Source organism: Cyphomyrmex costatus, unplaced genomic scaffold, assembly GCF_001594065.2.
Source record: "Cyphomyrmex costatus isolate MS0001 unplaced genomic scaffold, Ccosl1.0 scaffold565, whole genome shotgun sequence".
Classification (NCBI taxonomy): domain Eukaryota; kingdom Metazoa; phylum Arthropoda; class Insecta; order Hymenoptera; family Formicidae; genus Cyphomyrmex; species Cyphomyrmex costatus.
Genome location: NW_017279836.1, coordinates 259,180 through 282,385, shown reverse-complemented (window position 1 = coordinate 282,385; position 23,206 = coordinate 259,180). Strand labels below are relative to the sequence as shown.

The following is a 23,206-nucleotide window of genomic DNA, read 5'->3' as shown; positions in this document are numbered from 1 at the left end:
AAAAGAATCTAGAAATTTGTCGATAAGAGTCAAATGACTTTCAATTTCTATTAGTATACTTGTGTTATTATTTATTAAATCTATGCATCATTTATTTAGTAGTTCTGTGTCTGTCTTTAAATTTAAACCGTTAGACTGTTTATTAATGAAAATCATCTCTGATATTATGCGTTTGTTATAAAATCTTTCTTCATCCAAAACAGTTATATTTTCCCAATCAAAATCGTGATTCTTCTTTTTTCTATGTTCTGAAATAACAGAAAGTGATGAAGATTTACTTTGTAAATGTTTTTTTCATAACGCGTGCACGTAATGTGCCCTATACCGCAACGCTTTTGCGCAGAAGAGTGAGCATTCATAATGAAAAAGCCTATGTGTAACGGGTGGGGGTTTATTTGTTATAGCGCAAAGCGGGCGCGCATGCGCACTCGCTTCGCTCGTGCGCTCGCGTCCGTTGCACAATAAACAACTAACCCCCACTCGTTACACAATATACTATTGTGTTCCGCAATTCTAGTCTTTAATTTTCTGCCCGTTTATCCTACGTATGAAGCATCACAATTATTGCAATTAATTTTATATACAACATTCCCTTTTTATTCGTTAGTTAATTTTGTCTTTTTGTACTTTTATGAATTTCATGAAAGATAATACTAATTGACTCGTATGATTTAAAAATCTCAGAAAGTGTAAAGCCTAATCGAGTCGAAAACAAGATGTTAATGTTTATTATATTATGTGAATTTATATACTGCGTATGTAGTCCCCCCCGCGACGCTGATAAATTTTCAGCCTTGACGCATACATATTCACTACCGCAGTAATATCACTTAGTTAAATTGAGAATCAATCTAACCAATTTTTGATGCCTGTAGCATCTTATTAGATCTTAATAATATGTTGAAAGACATATATTAAAATTTAATATTAAAGTAATAATTTAAAGATTGCGAAGAATATCACAAGTTGGCGTTTCGTCCCGGCTTCCACTACTGGACTCATCAGTAAGGTAATGTAGAATTTATATACTACATATGCAGTATATAAATTCACATAATATAATAAACATTAACATCTTGTTTTCAAGACTCGATTAGGCTTTACACTTTCTGAGATTTTTATGAATTTATTGAGTTTGTTAAAACTACAAAAAGAAACTTTTTGATCAATATTATTCTCAAATAAATTTTGGAATTTATTAGCCGTCACTTCTATGTATGAAACACAAAACCATTTACATTTATCTTTTTGTTATATTTCTTGTATGATCTCATCTCTGTCAGAATTTATCTTAACTTTATTAAACTTTTCTATCAACCATTTGATTCTTTTATTTATATTTTCGAATATGAAACTTAAGGATAGACATTCTGTATCAAAATCTCAATTATCATATTCAGATTTGTATTGTGAAATTTTGGATGAGAAAGATAAAACACCTTATCTACCAAATTAAAAATAATACCTCTTTTTTTGAAAGTCGGATGTTGAGAGAAATAGTTCAAAAATCTATCAGAAAACGTCGGTTTCTGGTACCAGTTAAAAATGAGAAAATCGTCTTTTATAATAATAGTCAAGTCTAAGAAGTTAATCGAGTTACCCCCCACTTCTAAAGTAAATTGTAATCTCTCGTGATATGAATTAAATTTCTCAGTTATTTTTTAAATTTCTGAATTCGGAACGCATAAAATAATATCATCTACATATCTATAATAAAACTGTAGTTCAAAATCTATTCCTTCAATTACCTAACATTCCAATTCGCTCATCACCAAATTCGCAATCATAGGTGAAATCGGTGAACCCATAGTTGTTCCATAATTTTGTTAATAATATTGATTGTCAAAAGTAAAAAAGGAAGAGTTCAAAATCATTTCAATAGCCTAGGAATTCTTCTTTTAGTAAATTACATTTTTATTTGTGGCACATTTATTTCAACGCCGAACCTTTATATAAGGGCTGTATCAGCAGCCAATGCACGAACATCAGCTGTATCATCTTTTCCATGGATTATGTCACTAAGAGAATATCTTCTGTTTAGCGGAGAATTTCCTTTATTCTTTATATTATTACGTCGTCTATAACGCATACGTCGCGCTATTATAGGAAAGAATAAATTGGTGTCTAACTCGTCATTTTGATTCTTGATGAATAAACGAGACAGATTGCTGACGAAAAGTCCGAGTATAAACGTTATTAATAATCCGAGAGGACAGTACCACATGTATGAAATGCGGTACAAGTAAAAGTACGAGCTGTCGTTAGTACTTCTGAAAAAAGGATGCGACAGTTTGTTAAATTAATTTTATTTTTTGTATGTACATTGTAAAAAATAAAATGTTAATTTTAACTCAAAGACGTTAAGTGGATTTTCTGAGACATGCAAAAATGTTAAAATTAACATTTTTGTGTTAATGTTAACATTTTATTTTTTACAGTGTATACACATATGTATATGGAACGAACGGTTTAATTGAATTAATATATATATATATATATATATATATATATATAAATTAAATGCACTTAGAAATTTTTAATACTTTATTATTTCTGCATATCTTTATATTTATAATTTCAAGCTCAATTTTTATTGATATAATATTGACATCAAATGTAATTACACTATGATTAATGTTACTGTCGAAATTTTACTATGTTTGAGCATGATGTATATCAATTGCATATGTATCAATTAAGCAAAGCCAATCACAGCATTAGAAAAAGAATAAAAATAAACTCCGTTCGCAGAAGTCGCTATGATTAGCAGTGAACAATTGTTACAGCCTTTGCGTAAATAGTGTAAGAAGAAATGTGAATTGAATGTAAAGAAGAGCGAACATAATCAAATGTTTTAAGAAGCATAGATTAGAATAATGGAACATAAAAGAAGCGTTGAAACAATTCATAAACGTTTTATGCTTTATTTATATTCCATTGTTTTAATCTACGCTCCTTTGAACGCATATATACTTATTTGTTTTGTTATTCTCCCTTTACATTCGACTTACGCTCCGACTTGTATTTTCGCTAGGAAGTATGCAAATGAATCATACACTTAGAATTTGAATACAACGTTATGTGTAAACAAATTATTATTATTTTTGTATATAAACTTTCCATTTTGTGCTCAATATATTATTCGTTATCTTGCGTGTCATATTCATGTCTTTTTTTTACACCAAAGCAAATTATTACAAGTCTTTTCTAACTGTAAACCTGATAATATTTACAAAAATGAAATGCATCAAAACTACATAACAGTGTCTACATAACAGGAAATAAGGAAAATTTTTAATTCGCGCCGTGAAACTTCATAAATCTTGTACAAAATTTTGAAATTTGATGCGTTTTCATTTATCTTTATGTAATTCGATAAAGTATCTATAAGATCGTTTTCTAAAGTACTGATCTGAAAAGTAGAGATTTCAAACTGTAAAATGCTTTCTTAACCATTTCGATTCGATGATTTTTCACGAAGTTCTTCCATCTTGAAATTTTTACAGGGTAGAACAAATGCTGCGTTAATTTTGATGTGTATACACAGGATGAAACATAGTGATCATACCAGGTTAATTTTTTGAAAAATATGCATTTTCTTGAAAAATTTTTGTTTCAGAAAAAAGTGTTTCGGCTTTAAGAGAGAACATAATATGAGAGAGATATTATTGATTAGATCTTAAGTGGTGTTGTCAAGATCTAGCAGCGCCAAGTTTTTTGTACTTTTACTTTTTGAAATAAAGTATATGTTATATGTATATGTGGCAAGAAAATATATTCCTTTCACAATTGGCGCAATCTAAAAAGATATCATTTTATTTTGTGAGGCTAAAGATACATTTTCACGATGTCGCTCGACGCTCGTTTTCTGCGATGTGATGATGTCATGTAAGTCGCTAGCGACGTGAAATGTAGTTCGATTTTTCCAACTACAAGCGACATTAGTGAGCGATAAAGATTTTAACAATGGATAATGAAATGGTAAGTATAATAATATTGTTGATGAATTATTATGTCTCATATTATTATTATATTATATTATTATTATTATATTATATTATTATATTATATTATTATTATGTCTTTTAACATTATGTCTTGTTTTACATGTATATAAGATAAATCTGTTATTTTTAATCATATAAGTTATGTCAAGAATATTTTATGTAACGTACGCAAAAAGCATCGAAATAAATAAATTGTTAAAATAAATTGTTGTAAAATAAATAATATTGTTGTATAAGATATTTTCTAAAATATTTTTTGTAGTCTCGTGTTCAAACGTGTAGATTAAATGTGAAACCATATGTAATGAGGACGAAGTACCCACACATGAATGTCTTCAAGGATATTCTAATTTCATTACAGATGATAATTTGTACTTTTACCCTGTATTAGGTAGTTTATATATGTATATATACCATATATATTTTACTTTAGTTATAATTACAAAAATTATTAAATTTGTTGTTTAATAATATTTTTAGAGGATGGAAAAACTATTGTTAGCAATAAAGGAAGTAAAAATGACCATATACCACGACGCTGGATAGATTTAGCGAAATTATATTGTATTTCGTAGAATATTAAAACGAAATTTTTATTATTATTAGTAAAAAAACCAAAAAGTTGTTGCGTATTTGTCAGGCACGGAGATCGTGTGACACCCGCTTTATCCTGCGGTATATTTGTCCCAGGATCGCGATCAAGGGCTCTGATAGCCTCTTTCAAATTAGTTCGGTGCACCTTATCATTGACTCGAAGCTTGTAATTCACGACGTACGTAAACGCGCTAGATCTTATTGAAGCGACACGCGAGATCCGATCAATGATACGGATCGATGAAGAATGCTGGCGTCGGGAAGGAGGACGACGCGCAGGACGATTACGCGATTCGGCCTTTAATATGACCATCATCGGTAAACGAAGAAAAACTAATTTAATATATTACTATTGTTAGAAGAAGCTTGATACAGGGCGCTGAAACAATAGCATCTGTACCTTTTCATGGTGATAATCAAGGTCAGATAAATATAATAAATTCTTGAAGTTTTAAAACATTAAATTGAAAAGAAAAAATTGACTTATTTTACAATTTTAATGTATAAATTAAATTATCTAATTATAATTTGTTCATAGAGTTTCTTTGTTCTTATAATAAAGTCATCAATGTCAATGACAGTTATTTACAGTTGTTTAATGACGCTGAAGTTAGCGACGTATTCGCCAGCGACGGATTCGATAAGCAGTGGTTCTCACCCAATAGAATAATCGTTAATAACTCTCGAATAATAGCTTGAAATCGATTCAAAAAAATCATGAAGATCACATCTATCATACAGAACAAATTGCTACACTCATAATACATGTCTCGAAACTTGTAGTTTATATTTAAAAAATGTAAACTTTTTACGGTACTTTCCGGTAGACAGGCTTCGCATGGGCCTGGCCCCTCGGAAAAAATCATACGGACATCTTTTCAAAGCAGTATAAGAATGCCACAGCCCGTTAAGCGTTGCAGAGTGTAGATGTTTACTTAAAAATTGAGGCGTTGGAGTGCAATACCTGCCATGTCCAAAAAAAATAAAAATCGAGATAAATAAAAAACTGCATTATTTTTCATCCATTTTAGTTATTCCTAATGTTGCAATAAGTGTACAAAATTTATAGTGCTCTTTACAAAGGAGTCAATTTGTTTCGCAAATCAAAAAGTTGCCAAGTCCCAAAAATGATCATTTCAAAACCTGCCATGTTCGATGTTGTGTGAATCGCTGTTTCGATCTCGACTGAGATCTCGAATGACGGAATGGATTAGTGGACTGGAAGGATGAGACCACTGAGCACTCCTCTTTTCACTTGTTGTAAGCAAGCTTTATTCACAGTAAACGCAGTGTTATTCGCGTGGCACGACGAGAGCGACGATTAACTGCTGTTAATACGCCGATACTCATCCACGACGGTAGCCGTGATGAGAAGAACAAAGTAACGAGTCGCGGTAGCGAACACGTAGAAAGAAAGCTGCTGCTTTCGTCGAGTAATTGAGAGCACGACTTGACACGGCAAGTACTGATTTGTGTCTGAGGGGAGAATCGCGCTGCGCGATTAGCGCGATGAATCGGCAGGACGACAGCGACATCGGTATCCAAATATGCGGCTAAATTGGAGTAATGATATTCGCAAGACGGCGCGGTGAGTGCGACGAAAGATTCACGGACAGAATCGATGGATGGCGCAATCGATCCTTTATTCGGCCTGTGTAGCGCGAAACTTATCCTATTCCGGAACATGCCATGTCCGTCAATTTATAAAATGTATTAAATCATTATTTATTTCTGAGAAAAACATCATAACATAGTATTAAATATTGAAATGAATTGCTGAAATGGCCCTTGATGTAAATATGAATTCATTAATTGCATTATATTTGTGAAATTTATACGTCTGCCGTGATAATGTAAATATAAACACAGTTTGATTTTGCAAATCTTCGACTTTCTTAGTCACGTAATATCAGTTTATGTCTTGATCATGTGTGATGTACAAGTGTCCGAGGTGCCGTACGGTGATGGGAAAAGACGCGTTAAAAACAGTGCTTCGTGGAAAAGAAGTAAAGAAAAAAAAGAAAGGTAAATTAAATAAAATTCTATTCTTACATGTCTATTTAATGTATTTTGTAATTAACTTTGTAATTAAAATTTTATGATTTTTTAATTAATTGATTATTTATTTATTTAATACATTATTTATTGACCATCGTCAACATATTCTTCAGTTTAAATTTAGTAATTAACTTTGTTGATTTAATTTATCAGGTATTCCTCGACTTTTCCGCCACATGCTCCGAAATGTTAAGCATCCATCTAAATCACCATTGAAATGTAGCAGTCTTACCAGAAATGACGTCAGAAAATTTCATGCAACATTTTATGCCACATCTATTAAAAAGGATCAAGATAGCTTCATATTAAAATATTGTAGTTTGAAGCAGCCAACTCGAAGACGTCCTAAATCAGGTGAAAAAACACAAAAAAGCATATCTATTGTGTATTACATTAAAAAACAAAAGTAATTGGTGCGTGTTTGTCGCGATGCTTTTTGTAAAATTTTGTGCGTTAAAAAAACTCGTGTTCAAAATATTGTAAAATCATTTAACTTGACGGGCAGTGTCAGAAAGGAAACTCGTGGAGGTGATCGCAAAACCCAAAAATACGCGCAAAAAAAACAAAGTGTAATGAAATTTATAAAATCGTTTAGAGGGAATGAATCTCACTATGCAAGAGGTAAAAGTCTGAAGCGTATTTATCTATCCAGTGATTTAAATGAACGAAAACTTTTCCGTCTCTACAACACAAATGCAACAACTGATTTTCAAGTTAAAGAAACTTTTTTCCGAAATATCTTACATTTGCATTTTAATATTGGATTTGGATCACCTCGGACAGATGTTTGCTCAACATGTCTATCATTACAAGAACAAATTAAACGTGCTTTGAATGAAGAATGTAAAATTGATTTAGAAAGACAAAGGTCAACTCACCTAAAAGAAGCAGAATTTTTTTATACACAACTTAAAGAATCTCGTGTTGATTTATTGACATTAAGTTATGACTGTGAAAAAAATTTGCCTTTGCCTAAGATTCCAGACCAAATATGCTATTACAAGCGACAATTGTATTTTTATAATTCAACTATTGTAGAAGGTTCTTCACAAGGAACGCTATCGAAAGACACTGTTTATTCCTATGTTTGGTTGGAACACGAGTATGCTAAAGGATTTAACGAAATAGCATCGATACTATATCATAGATTAACAAGTCGTGATTGGAGTGATGATACCAACATTCGAGTAGTTCGCTTAGTGTCTGATGGTTGTGCAGGCCAAAATAAAAATACGATTGTTTTACTTGCCATTTGTAAATGGCTATCAATCGATGCCCCTAAACATGTGAAGACGGTGGAATTAGTGTTTCCAGTTACCGGACATTCTTATATGCCTGCTGATCGGGTTTTTGGCCAAATTGAGAAGAGTGTCAAGAGACTCGATACAATACTGGATCCAGAAGATTATATTTCACTTATCACAAACGCAAATTGTAGTGTATTAAGAGGTGGAAGAGATTGGCACCCATATGATTGGAAGACCGAAGCCCTCAGAGTGTTAAAAGCAAGTAACAATTTTCATTTCAAGATTTCGAAAGTCAAAAAACTAATCATAAAACGTATAAATCGATCAGTTACAGTAGAAGCACTGAAGTTTTTGTCGGAATCGTACACTAGCTCAAAACCTATTTTAAAGAAAGGTGCGCGTTTTAGTACTGTAGAACCAAATTTAATCGATATTGGTCACAATGTTAAATCAGCAAAGTTGAAAGATTTGTTTACAAGATTTGTTAAAAAAGCATTTTGGTGAGTCATGGCAGAATATCGATAACCTTAAATGTTCCCGTTATTGAACGTGAATATGAATCGGATAGTGATGAAGAATCATCGTAATTTTTTTGTTTGTATTATTTTTATTTTTATTTTTCGTAAAATACATCTGTATTAATTTTCACAATGATATTGTGTAATATGTATTCATTGTATAACATTGGGCTTAAATATAACATTATAAACGTAATTAATTTTGTTATTTTTTATAAAACACATTATTTCTGTATATTTTTGATATAAACTTTTTTTCTTATGAAGTTTACTTCAAAAAATGCCAAGTCCATAAGATATTCAGATCAAATTAAGCCAAGTCCCAAATTTCGCGTCAAAACCATCCAAGTCCATAAGAAATGCCGATAAAATCAAGCCAAGTCCCAAATTTTGCATCAAAATCCGCCATGTCCATTTTTTAAATTGCAATTCTTTTAACACTATTAAACTATGATGTACCACATACCATGTAAAAGTTTTATTTTTTATCATGTAATGTATCGTCATTATCAAAATTGCCTAATTTTTATTACCCTTAAAGTTATTAGTTTTTCGCGTTTTTCACGAAATGCCATAATTTGGACTTGGCAGGTATTGCACTCCAACGCCTCAATTATGTAAACATATTTAAGCAATCTCGCCTACACAGCCTCTGCACGGACCTGGCGCCTCTGAAAAAATAATATGGACATCTTTTTGAAGGAGTATAAGAAACCCACAGCCCGTTAAGCGTTGCACAGTTTAGAAGTTTACTTAAAAGTTATGTAAACATATTTACGCTATCTCGCCTATACAGCCTCTGCACGGACCTGGCGCCTCTGAAAAAATAATATGGACATCTTTCCGAAGGAGTATAAGAATCCCACAGCCCGTTAAGCGTTGCACAGTTCAGAAGTTTACTTAAAAGTTATGTAAACATATTTACGCAATCTCGCCTACACAGCCTCTGCACGGACCTGGCGCCCCGGAAAAAATCATACAGGCATACTTTTTATGGTATAGAAGTTCACCACTGTCTATTAGCGTTGAAGGGCTAATTATTTTACTAAAAAATTATGTACATATTTTTCGTGTGCTGTTTTTTTGACATGTACGTGTTTTTCCCTCTTACCGTTATCCAAAACCAACCGCGTACAGGTGGCGAGAAAATCTGGTCTTGCTTTTTTTATTCTTTCTGTTTTTTCTGTTTTTTTTTTTAAGTTCATTGTTCCTTTTTTTATTTCGTGTTTTTTTTGTTTCTTTTTTATTTTTCTCTTTCGTTTATTTTACTACAATTTTGAAAATTGTAACGGTGGAATAGTCTGGAGAGGCAAATTACAATAAAACTGCAATTGTTTTTGAAATATATTTTTGGTGTTCGTAAATCGTCATTAGTCGACGAAACCTTTTCTTTTTTTTACGGTTGTTGATTTGACGTGTTGTTTTTGTCCCGTATTTTCTAGGGATCAGTCTTCCGTGGATGTTATCAGCTAATGTACATATATATTGTTTTACTATCTTATTCCAATTTTCTACGGACGCTTTAGAATTTCTTCTAATTCCGAATTCCTAAATTATAACGGTCCATACTGGATAGCAAGCAGCTAATTCGTCCAATGAGTAATCGATGAAACGGGGGTAGTATAACTCAGTTTTGTCCCCTTTCACATTATCAGAATCTGATAAAATTTCCTTATATATGTGAAAAAAAAATAGTAGAATGGAGATTGTTCTCGTTTCAGTTTTCAATAATCACTACATTCATTCTCATCGTTTTCTTCTTTTATGCCAATGTCTTCGTCAACATTTATCTCCGTGTCTGCGCTGGTAAGAAAATCTACTGATTCGCTGTTGAAATATTCAGCTAATAAGACGTCATGTGATTGGCTCTTCTTTTTCGTTAAAAATAATTTGCAGATTGCTCTAAAACCCATTCTTGCGTCTTTTAAATGCATTTTATGAATGAGCAACGTTACAGCACACCTCATAATGTTTCTGAAATCCTCATCATTTGAAAATTGGTTTGTTAAAATATCGTAACATTTACGATTATATTTCTTTAAAGTTCGGATATCCAAAGTTCTATTACAAATTATTTGGCATATTTCTGTCAAAACGGTCCGATCAAATTTATTTTCAATACTAGAAGAAAATTAAAAACATCGTCGTTGTACTTCCTATATACAATAATGCTCTGACGACCGCAGAAATTGATATCGCATCAGGCATTTTCTTTGCTAATTATATCCCTTTTAAACATACATTGAGTTTTTAAAAGGAAAGCCTCAAATTAATACCTTTAAAATAATTTAACATTGTATTCCAGCAAGGATACAGATATCCTGTCCTTAATATACATAAAGTTTTCGTAAAAAATCCCTCTGCTGCCGCGATAGTCATAAAATCCGTGGACCGATTTTTGTATGGGTATTTCCGCCACCTATCGAAGGAATACGAAAAAGGTAAGTTTTTAAATCGATCTCACCTCACAGTAAAGTCTGCAACGCTTAACGGGCCGTGACATTCTTATATGCCTTTAAAAAGAAGGCTGTACGATTTTTTCCGGGGTGCCAGGTCCATGCAGGGGCTGTGTAGGCGAGGTTGCTTGAAACAAAGCATGCGGCCGTAACTTACCTTTTTCGTATTCCTTCGATAGGTGGCGGAAATACCCATATAAGAATTGTTATATCCCTTTTAAACATACATTGAGTTTTTAAAAGGAAAGCCTCAAATTAATACCTTTAAAATAATTTAACATTGTATTCCAGCAAGGATACAGATATCCTGTCCTTAATATACATAAAGTTTTCGTAAAAAATCCCTCTGCTGCCGCGATTTTATGACTATCCATCGTGGACTATGCTGTCCACGGATTTTATGACTATCGCGGCAACGGAGGGATTTTTTACGAAAACTTTATGTAGGTTACGGACAAGCTATCTGTATCTCTGCTAGAATACTGTGTTAAAGTTATTTTAAAGGTATTAATTTGAGGCTTTCTGTTGAATAACTCAATGTATGTTTAAAAGGGTTATCATTAGCGAAGAAAATGTCTGATGCGATATCAGTTTCTGTTATTGCCAAAGCATTATTGTTGTTATGTAGAAGTACAACGACGATGTTTTTAATTTCCTTTGTGGTATTGAAAATAAATTTGATCGGACAGTTTTGACAGAAATATGCCAAATAATTTGTAATAGAACTTTGGATATCCGAACTTTAAAGAAATATAATCGTAAATGTTACGATATTTGGTAAATATTTCGAATTACACAGTCAGCCTCAAATGACTTCCGAGTGACCTTGACCTTGACCTTGACCCTCAAGAAGGTCAAGGTCATTGACCATTCCCGTCGCTCGTCCTTCGTTAAAAAGTTATTAACCAAAAAAGATTTAAAAATAATGTACTATTTCTGCGTATATTCTGCATACTATTTACGTGGATAATGGTATTAAAATGGTTATAAAAGCTTCCGTTGCTGCTAATATTTACTCATTTTATTCATTACTTGACGATACATTATTTAATGAATATAGAGAAGCCATTAAGTACTATTCTGCACCCTCTCCCCTTATGTAAATGTGTTAAATCTTCTACGCGAAGCAACTCTCATCCCCCTCTCCCCTGTGCACCTACTTTATTTGTAAAGTAACTTTTACCCCCTCCTGCATAGGGGCACACGACTTCTACGATTATACTGTTGCTATGATAGTACTGTCGGGGTAGACCTCTGACGACGGTGTGGGTGCGTGCGTGCGTGCGTGCGTGTAAAACATCAAGTAATAGACTCATAATCATTATACATATAATGAGTGGAACACACACACACACACACACACGGGCGGGCGGGTGCAAGGAGGCGGCCTTCGGCCTCCGGCCACCCCCCCCTGCACCCACACTGTCGTCAGAGGTCTGCCCCGACAGTACTATCATAGCAACAGTACAATCGTAGAAGTCGTGTGCCCCTGTGCAGGGGGGTAAGGGTAAAAGTTACTTCGCGTGGAAAGTTCAACGTTTCTGAACAGGGAAAGATGTAGAATAGTACTTCATATCATACATGTATAGCAGAAATAATGCGTTTATTTTAAAACTATGATTGTTAATAACTTTTTAACGAAGGACGAGCGACGGGAATGGTCAATGACCTTGACCTTCTTGAAGGTCAAGGTCAAGGTCAAGGTCAAGGTCACTCGGAAGTCATTTGAGGCTGACTGTGTAATTCGAAATATTTACCCGATATTTTAAGGCGACATGCGACGGACATTCGAAAAGACCTTGATAGCATGTCAGATGTACGCGAAAAGACAACTTCCGGTTTTTCACTGGCTAAACCAGAACAAATTGGGGGGACGAATGATATCGGTAATAATGTCTCCTCTGAACGACAGGAAATATATGAGAACACCGATAATGGGTTGTTTCAAAATGAAGAATGCTATGGTAAGGCAAAATTAAACGATAGTTTGAGCGACATTGACCTTTTTGAAAAGTCTTCTCAAAGTACAAAAACATCAGATTTGAACAATACTTTCAGCGACATTGATCTTTTTGTAAAGTCCTCTCAAAGTACAGTAAAATCAGATGAGAACAAAGATTTATCGGAGGAAATATTCACCGCTGACAATAGTGATATCTGTAATGGTGCTTCAGACGTGAACTTTAATTTGGAAAGGAAAGAGTCAGAAAATAATGACAATGTTGAGAAAAAGTTAATAGGACACATTATTTTACCCCCTCAGTTTTTCGACAAGTTTTGGGACCCACCTAAACCTAAATTTATTGCAGGCTGGACTAATGAGTTTAATAAATATATGGTAGATCAGAAGATTATCACAAAATGTGTTGTCGTGTTCGATACCTCAAAATTAGAATATGGATCCCGAAAGAAAAAATACATTCCGTTTAAAGCTTCTGCTCATTGCGCCATGGACGGTTGCTGTAAATATTTATTTAGAATCATGGAACCCATGAAATCGAACTCTCAAAAGACAGTTGACGTTTATCAAATTGGGCCTTATAACCACACCGCACAGGAAATTCATCGTAGGCATATAAGTTACGACGACCGAAAAAGAATTGCAGAAGAGTTAAAAATTTATAATCCATCTATTCTAGCCAATAAGTTAATATCGGAAATAGATGAAAACGTGCTACAGGCTGGAAACAGAAATTATGCACCATCCGGCATGATTTTAAATAAAATTAAAAGTGAGGACAACCAAAAATTTGATTTGGATAAAGTGTTACGTCCTGTAGACTCCACGATTCTTTTCTTTTAAAGGATCTTGGTCAGCGTCATGACCAGAGTGAGATTTACGAGAAGGGCCCGAGCGCGGATATCTGATAATAGAGGCCTAAGTAAACACCACGCGGCGGGAGACTCGTAAAAGCCACTCAAAAGAAAAATCAAACGAGGAAAACAACTTGCGTACAAAGGGTAGGCGGCGATAAAAATTGCGAAACCATATATTTCTAAGCGGTCACTAGATAACAAACACTCTAAAGTATCATCTGGGAATGATCCGTAACTCTAAGAAAACTAGCTTAAAAAAATAACTGGCGCCATGTCCATCGTGCCAAAACGTAAAACTCTTATAGGATTTCCCACGGCGATGTTTATTTGACATACAATAAATGTAAATGGAGCGCGAAACCAACGACTCTTCTGGTCATATATATTATCTATAACAAAGCGCGACGTGGTCCCGACAGTAATTTCCCACGCATAAAACCCTTAAGAAAAATTGTAAATTACTTTATTTTTCTTAACGCCCCGAGAACACGCGAGATCAACCTCGATAGGACCTAGCAAAAATCGTAAAATCCTTTATTCCCGGAGCTCTTCCTAGAAGACGCTAGATATCAATATCGATAGGAGTTAAGAAAAATCGTAAATCATGTCACTAGTTGCTAGCGTTGCAAAAACTTTAGACAAAGGAAAAGCCCGCCCTTTTGGGGTATAAATACGAGGCCCTCGGAAGCGCACAGCGTCAGTAGTAATCTTCAGTTCAGCGTGTCAGTTGTCCGAGGTGATAAGCCCGAGTCAACTGTCCGGTCTCTCTCTTGTTCGCTCAGTCACCTCTTTGGTCGACAGTCAGTTGTCCGAGGCATCGTCCGAGTCAACTGACCAAGATCTGGTGTTAAATTAAAATCAGTGCACCGAGGCCCATCTACGGCCCGTCGACCGACAGTGCGCCTCCGAGGCCCCTCCAAGGCCTTTTTGCATCCTGCCTCCTGGAGATTCCACAGGAACCTCTATATCGCTGACCGCACCGTGAGGGATTGATCGCCGCCACCTTTTCTTCAGTTATTATACAAGTAAGACATTCCCGCTGCCTTCCTCATTCCTTCACCTTCCTCAAGGAGTATGCGTAATGAATATTGTGCACGCAAACTCCAATCTTAATTTTTTACATTCTCATTTCTTAACACCACCTTCAAATTTTAGTGCGCACTCGGGGTGCCTCTAAGGAGCCTCGCCGAAGAGCCCTTACATTAAGAACCGTAGGAGTCCGCGGCCCCGTCAACCGTTGGTTACGCCGCTTCTCCCCGTAGACGCTACGCCGCTTCTCCCCGTAGACGTTACACCGCGTCCTTCAGTTATTGTTACGCCTCCCTCCGCTCAGTCTGCCACGGACACACGCACACCCACATCTACACACGTACAATATCCGGAACCCTTCTACTCCCCCGTTGATTCCTCAGAGTTTCCCCTTGACCTCACCAAATTCCCTCTTCTAACTCCCCTTGATTCCCCCTCGATTTTCCCTCTCCCAATGCACGAGAGATTTCCTCCCCTTTCCCTGGACGAGATTCCCACTCCTCCTCCACTCATAGAACCTCACTCACCTTCTCCCGTCGCCACCTCCTTCGACGAACAACCTCTCCCTCCCGTCACCACCTCCTCTTTCCCCGAACAACCTCTTCCTCCCCCTGTCAACACCTCCTACCCCCCACAAACCTTTCTTCCTCCTGTCACCTCCTCTTTCCCTGAACAAACTCTTCCTCGCCCGTCACTACCTCCTACCCCCCGCAAACCTTTCCTCCCCCTGCCACCACCTCCTACCCCGCACAACTTTTCCCTCCCACTGACTTTTCTTCCACCTCCTTCCATCCCGCAGATCTTTTTCCAGATCACGAAATTGTGATGTATCTCCCAGGAATCTCCATCCCCTTTTTCGTTCGCATGAACGCCGTCCGACCCGCAGTCTCCTGTTCCTGCCAAAGGAACTTCTCTTAACTCTTCTCCCATCCCTCTCGTACACACACATATACACCCACACGACATTTAAAATTTTTATTTTTTTTATTGTACTTATATTTTAGTAAGTTTATTTCTTGTAATGTTAGTTCGTCTCGTAATTTCTTTTTCCATTCAATTATAGTCACGAATAATGTTTATTATGTATATTGTTATCGTTACAAATAAATGCGTAAGAAATTTAATTTTAAAATGTAAAACCCGCTTCAAGTTCATTTATTAAACCCTTTCTCGTATTCCTTCTTCAATTCCCGTTAGATCGCACAGGTCCACTCCCAGGTCATAGGGATTAAGTTCCCTGACCTAAATTAAAGGACCAACGATCGTGACCGCTCACGGAAAAAGGCGTCATAGTGTCTCTTTCGAGACACTGACCCATTTTCCGGAGCATTTAAAGATACGATCGACTCGCAGGACACTCCACGGTGTGTACCTGCGAGAGCCCGAACTCGGTGACGCTCCTCCGTTGCCCCTTCCGAAATTTGGGGATCGAGCGTGACCGAATCTCGGGCAGAGTTCGTTGCGCTCTTCCGCAGCTTCTCCCGGAATCGGAGCTTGGACGTAATAAAAGATTTTCATCAATTCCTTGTTCAATTGAAGAATGAACTTGACGCTGACGTAAAATGGACCGGAAAATTCGTAAAAGGATTTATCCAACGTCTGTATTAACGTTTAAATATTATATTATACTTAATTTGATATATTTGTCTTGCGTTTTGTATTTGGCTCATTGCCCTTATTATTATTCATATTGTTTTATCCAAGGATATTCTGTATATCCATCCTTCTCCTTAGTGACCTTATTTTCGGAAAGGCAACTTCGACTTGTAATTGAATTGATGAAATCCGGTGTACTATGTTTGTATTTTGATGCAACCGGATCCATATTTTTGCAACCCCCCGATAGTCCAAAGAGGGTGTTTTATTACTGTGTGGTCACTCCAGGGGGTGATTCCGTTCCAGTTGCTGTGCTCGAATTTATAACCTGTGGTCATGATGTATACAGCATCGAAAAAAATTTGGAACTGTTTGTTTCGGCATTGAAAAAGATGACAACATCGAGACCGTTAGTGTCGCAAGTTGAAGTTGACTTTAGTAAAGCCATGCTCCAGGCCACTTGCAAAGCTTTCAATAATATGGACCTTAGCTTCTACCTGCAATACACTTGGAAGCGAGTTCATGGCTCTAACAAATATGAATATCCGATAACGATTATTCATATTTGTTCTAGCCATTTCATAAAAGCGGCGATAAAACGAACAAAACAGTTTTCAAATTACGAGGATTTGAGAAACATTATGAGGTGTGCTGTGACGTTGCTCATTCATAAAATAAATTTAAAAAACGCAAGAATGGTTTTTAGAACAATCTGCAAATTATTTTTAACGAAAAAGAAAAGCCAATCACATGACGTCTCATTAGCTGAATATTTCAACAGCGAATCAGCAGATTTTCTTACCAGCGCAGACATGGAGATAAATGTTGACGAAGATATTGGCATAGAAGAAGAAAACGATGAGAATGAATGTAGTGATTATTCAAAATTGTAACGAGAACAATCTCCATTCTACTAGTTTTTTTTTAACATATATAAGGAAATTTTATCAGATTCTGATAATGAGAACGGGGACGAAAATGAGTTCTACTGCCCTCGTTTCATCGAATATTTATTGGACGAATTAGCTGCTTACTATCCACTATGGTCCGGAATTATAATTCAGGAATTCGGTATTAGAAGAAACTCTAATGCGACCGTAGAAAATTGGAACAAGATAATAAAACAATACGTTTTCGATGGACGCATGAGTTAATTCCCAGGGCCATCAGTACATTAGCTAATAACATCCACGGAAGACTGATCCATAGAAAATACGGAACAAAAACAACACGTCAAATCAACAACCGTAAAAAAAAAGAAAAGGTTTCATCGACTAATGACGATTTACGAATACCAAAAATATCTATAAATATGAAGCGTAGTAAGTTAGCATCAGATCCATTAAAATCGCAGAAAAAAAAGGTACATGTACAAGAGAATGACACCGAAATTGACTTTGACATGAACCAGGAGACTTGGTGCAATGCGGGATTCAGTGCTTTTCCGAAAAGTGCTGACATGTGGCAGCAACAAAAAAAAAGCCCTCGATGACCAGCAATTAGTATGCATTCAGCAATAGCCTGATGATTCCATAGAAAATGGAATTAAAAGCCCAATTAATGAAATTCCCCTACCGTGGAGGGAGGCCACCGATTATCAACAGAACTGGGAGACTTTGTCTTTCCATGCATTTGGCAATTTAATTAATGCGCAAACTTTGCAAACATTATTACCTAATGCTGAACTCGACGACAACGTAATAAATATATTTTTAGCAATCACCAAAGATGACACTGGAGACATAGAGCCACTGATTTTCGATGCGCATTTCTTTTCAGCATTACTAGATGAATCGCCAAGATTTGGTTTCGGTGTTTGGGCCCAGAAAGTGCGTGCGTGGTCTCACAAAATATGGCTCATGCCAAAATGCGAAGCAAATCATTGGACGCTGGTAGTGATTGTGTTTCCATCTAACAAAATTATATACTTAAGCCTACGGCATACGGTGCGTGTTTAGCTGCTGGTTTCGTTGATAGATTTCTTGTTCGCTACTCTGTTGGCAGCTTTGCATGCAATTAAGACGGCATCGCTGATTGTTTTCGCTTCTCACGAGCAGAAGTTACCGGTTTGAAACATAACCTTTCAAACTAAGTGTCATAGAGAAAGAGGCATGAAAAGTAAGTTTTGAATAAAATTATATGAAAATTAGTTGGTCATATGACATATTTATATTGTATATTACCAAACTATCGTTATTTAATTGTGATAGGTTATTACTTTTATTTAACTAGCACCAAAACACGCAGCGAAAATAGCACCATTTCTATCATCGAAAACCAGCAAGCAAATACGCATTACATTACGCAGCGTGTACTCTGTTGGCAGCTTTGCATGCAATTAAGACGGCATCGCTGATTGTTTACGCTTCACACGAGCAGAAGTTACCGGTTTGAAACATAACCTTTCAAACTAACAATAAGTGTCATAGAGAAAGAGGCATGAAAAGTAAGTTTTGAATAAAATTATATGAAAATTAGTTGGTCATATGACATATTTATATTGTATATTACCAAACTATCGTTATTTAATTGTGATAGGTTATTACTTTTATTTAACTAGCACCAAAACACGCAGCGAAAATAGCACCATTTCTATCATCGAAAACCAGCAAGCAAATACGCATTACATTACGCAGCGTGCAAAATTTCTAGCTTCGTAGCTAGCATGTTTGCTCGCATGGTTAGGTCGCATGCGATTTAACACGAAAAAACGCACCGTGTGCCGTAGGCTTTAGACTCGTTGCATGGAACACTATCATCACATGTTTTGTCAAAGCTCTGCGGTTTTATCGAGAAACTATTTAGGAAGAAAGGCCTACCACCACTTTTTTGGAAGAACTGGATCCTGCATTGTCCTTTAGATATTCCTAACCAAATTTCGCCTTCCGGTATTGGACTAAACTGCGGTGTACATATTTGTGTTTGGGGTTATATCGTGTGCACAAGTAAATTACTATACTTCTCAGAGGACGACATGCCAAAGATTCGTAAATGGATATCTCAAAAATTGATTGCTTCTGCTGGTCAAGCCTTTGCAACAGAAACGAATAATTTTGGAATAAATAAGTCTGAATGCCTGAAAAGCGAGAGTAAAGATAGTAAGTTAATTAAACTATCACGACAGCCACCATCCCAAGGATCAACCACGTTTGAATACTGCGCATGCTTAACCCGTAGTGGTCACACCTCTTAAAAATAACGTATTGGTCACACTGGGTCCAGTTGATCCGACGCAAAAAAACAGTCGCCATTTGCGTTCTACTTGATCTATTGACTACATCAACTCAAAAATTGCCTCGGGTCAGACAGACCCAGTGTGACCACTACGGGTTAAGATATTTATTTTAAAAACAATTACAGTTTTATTGCGACTTGCCTCACACATGATTATGTCACCGTTACAAGATTCAGAATTTAAGTTCAATAAACGAAAGAGAAAAGTAATAAAAAAACAAAAAAAAACACAAAATTAAAAAAAAAATCACAAATATAAAAAAAAATAAAAAAAAATAAAAAAACAAAAAAATAAAAAAAAAACAAAAAATAATAATTTAAAAAAAAGCGAAACCAGATTTTCTCGCCACCTCCACGCGGTTGGTTTTGAATAACGCTAAGAGCGAGAAAGACGTATACGTCCAAAAAACAGCACACGAAAAATATTTACATAATTTTTTAGTAAAATAATTAGCACTTCAACGCTAGTAGACAATGGTGAACTTCTATACCATAAACCAGATGCCTGTATGATTTTTTACGAGGTGACAGGTCCTTGCAGGGCCTATGTAAACGAGACTGCACAAATACGTTTACATAACTTTAAGTAAACATCAAAAATCTGCAACGCTTAACGGGCTGTGGCATTCTTATACTCCTTCGAAAAGTTGTCCGTATGATTTTTTCCGAGGAGCCAGGTCCGTGCAGAGGCTGTGTAGGCGAGATTGCGTAAATATGTTTATATAATTTTTAAGTAAACTTCTAAACTGTGCAACGCTTAACGGGCTGTGAGATTCTTATACTCCTTCGGAAAGATGTCTATATGATTTTCTCCGAGGAGCCAGGTCCATGCAGAGGCTGTATAGGCGAGATTGCGTAAGTATGTTTACATTACTCTTAAGTAAACATCTAAACCCTGCAACACTTAACGAGCTGTGGCATTCTTATACTCCTTCGAAAAGATGTCCATATTATTTTTTCAGAGGCGCCAGGTCCGTGCAGAGGCTGTGTAGGCGAGATTGCTTAAATATGTTTACATAATTTTTAAGTAAACATCTACACTCTGCAACGCTTAACGGGCTGTGGCATTCTTATACTGCTTTGAAAAGATGTCCGTATGATTTTTTCCGAGGGGCCAGGCCCGTGCAAAGCCTGTCTACCGGAAAGTACCGTAAAAAGTTTACATTTTTTTAATGCAAACTACAAGTTTCGAGACATGTATTATGAGTGTAGTAATTTGTTCTGTATGATAGATGTGATCTTCATGATTTTTTTGAATCGATTTCAAGCTATTATTCGAGAGTTATTAACGATTATTCTATTGGGTGAGAACCACTGCTTATCGAATCCGTCGCTGGCGAATACGTCGCTAACTTCAGCGTCATAGTTGTTTACTTTTCTTGAATAATATACTTTAAACAATGTGGCTCGTTAGCTCTTCTTATTATATATATTTTTTAAATAAATGAGAAGATATACATGTTATGTATGTATACATTTCATTTTTTGTTTCAGATAATATTCGATCTATTAATAATAATAGAAATTTTAATCAAAAGAGCACAAAAGAAAAACTGTTATCTGAGGAAGAGGAGGAGATGCTAATATTAGAAGTCCAATGCAGAGAACCACTATGGAATTTTTAAATTACCTCTCATTCAAAGAAATTGCAGAATTACAAGAGCTTTGTGGGAAGAAGAATGCTCTTAATGGTTATATAAATATCTATTATTTATAAAATATATTATTAAAAAAAAAACAAATAAGATAAAAAAATTATATAAGAACATTATAAATTCCATGTTGGCATCTCATTTGAAACAATGGATTAATCCAAAACTGTTTTCTAGTATAAGGTCGATCCCTTTTTTCTACTAAATCAAAAATAGCTGCCGATATCGCTAATTTTCTTCTCCTTTCTCTGTTATTATAATTATTTATAATTTTTGCACACTCCGTTATCCAATTATAACATTTTTCTGATTGTGACATTGTACGATTATATTTATTTTGGAGTAAAACTGTCATAGAATTCCTCATCTGACGCTACTACATTTAACCCTTCCACCACACACGGGATCCCAGGGACCCCAGTCCCGGTTCGCGCTTCGATTTGACCACCTTAATATTTGAAGTTCTTTCCACTTTTGTACTTTTTTTCATTATATTTTTCATTGTCATGCTGAAATAAAGCATTTTTATAATATTTCATTAATTGTTGTTGTTACAATTCAGTTTTACTTCCATCTTTCCTTTTATTTACCCGTAGTACATCTTTTTGCCAATCAGCCATCTCCATATCTCAAAATAAATACCTTTTTTTAAAGTTGCGCTATAGTACAATTTTTTTTCTTAAAGAGCAACATTTCGAGAGTATGTGGTTAAAATTTCAGCGAAAAATATTAAAAAATAAAAAACTTATGATTTTTTAAGTAGAAAAGGTCATTTTTTCCATTTTTTCGCATTTCCTATTTTTTTTAAGAATGTTAAAAATTTAAAAAAATTTTTTCGACCTTTCTATCTTTTTATTTATACATTCAAGAACATCCATGAATTTTGGTAATTTGAAATAGTCAAAATTGCTGCCGCAATCGCCGTTCTAGTCACTGGGGTCCAGCAGACTTCATGTGTGATGGATGATTAAAATAGGAGGTGTGTGGTGGAAGGGTTAAATCGCGTCGCTAGAAAACCCTTTTCATGTTTCAAGTTAGTCGCTAGCGACAATCCAGTCACGTGACTTCTTTATCGCTCAAAACGAGCGATGAGCGACAGCATGAAAAGGTACCTTCACACGCACACTTGGCGCCTTTTTTTCCTTTTTTTTAAAAAGGTAATTTTGTTGAGATAATTGATATACGCCAATCGCCCGAGAAAACATTTCAGTAGCTTGACGCTTGATTCGGAGAAATTATGGTTGAAGGACACAACAGCGATTCAGCGAGAAAGATTCTCTCTCTCTCTCTCTCTCTCTCTCTCTCTCTCTCTTAGATTCTCTCTCGCTATCTCGCTCGCTCTCAATGCGCCGAAGGGGAACAAGGAGAGTACTTAGTGCGACAAGGACAGAGCGATAATCGTCACGCTTCTGCTATCAAGTCACACGTATACGTGCTTGTGCTTGTGTGAGTGCTACCTGTTGTGCCAGGTCGCCGACCGATGGCACTAGTCGCGATGTCGTGAACCGGCTACAAATTGGCCACATTGGGTAGAGCAGCGTTCTCTGCCTCCGCCGAGCGTTCTCGGCAGTCAACTGCCTGTGCGACCGCTCTCCTATCTTAACTAACGAATCGACGAGATAAGGAGATGGTGTATTCTCCGTCTCCACCGAGCGTTCTCGGCAGTCGGTCACTAGCGCATACGCTCCTTCGTTACTACCGCGAAGCGTTCCTCACCGCACTGAGGAAACGTCCGTCAAACTATTCGCGACGCGATTATTTACCGCCGCTGGCGTATACCACGGGTACGCGAAATACACCGTACCGCCGACTGCGCTCTGCGACTCCCGCGTCCGTCACGGGATTTAAAGATCCCACGTGTTTTCGTAGTACTACTCGCGCTGCCATTGACACCGCCGGTTTTTTTGTTCGCGCCGTAATTGATACTTCCGTTTTTCTGTTCGCGTCTGTCACCGTCTTGTATACGTCCCGTCTGTTTGCCGTCTCGTCGATATACAC

The 23,206-nt window shown here is 36.0% G+C and overlaps 1 protein-coding gene across 1 annotated transcript in view; it reads right to left on the bottom strand.

Annotated features, from left to right (window-relative positions):
- Positions 1–1,948: 1,948 nt before the first annotated feature.
- Positions 1,949–23,206, bottom strand: part of LOC108779190 (putative sodium-dependent multivitamin transporter) — a 26,795-nt gene continuing 5,537 nt past the window's right edge. Inside the window, exon 8 of the mRNA XM_018546555.1 lies at positions 1,949–2,270. Within this exon, the coding sequence (XP_018402057.1) occupies positions 1,949–2,270 (322 nt within the window). The remainder of the gene's footprint in view (positions 2,271–23,206) is intronic.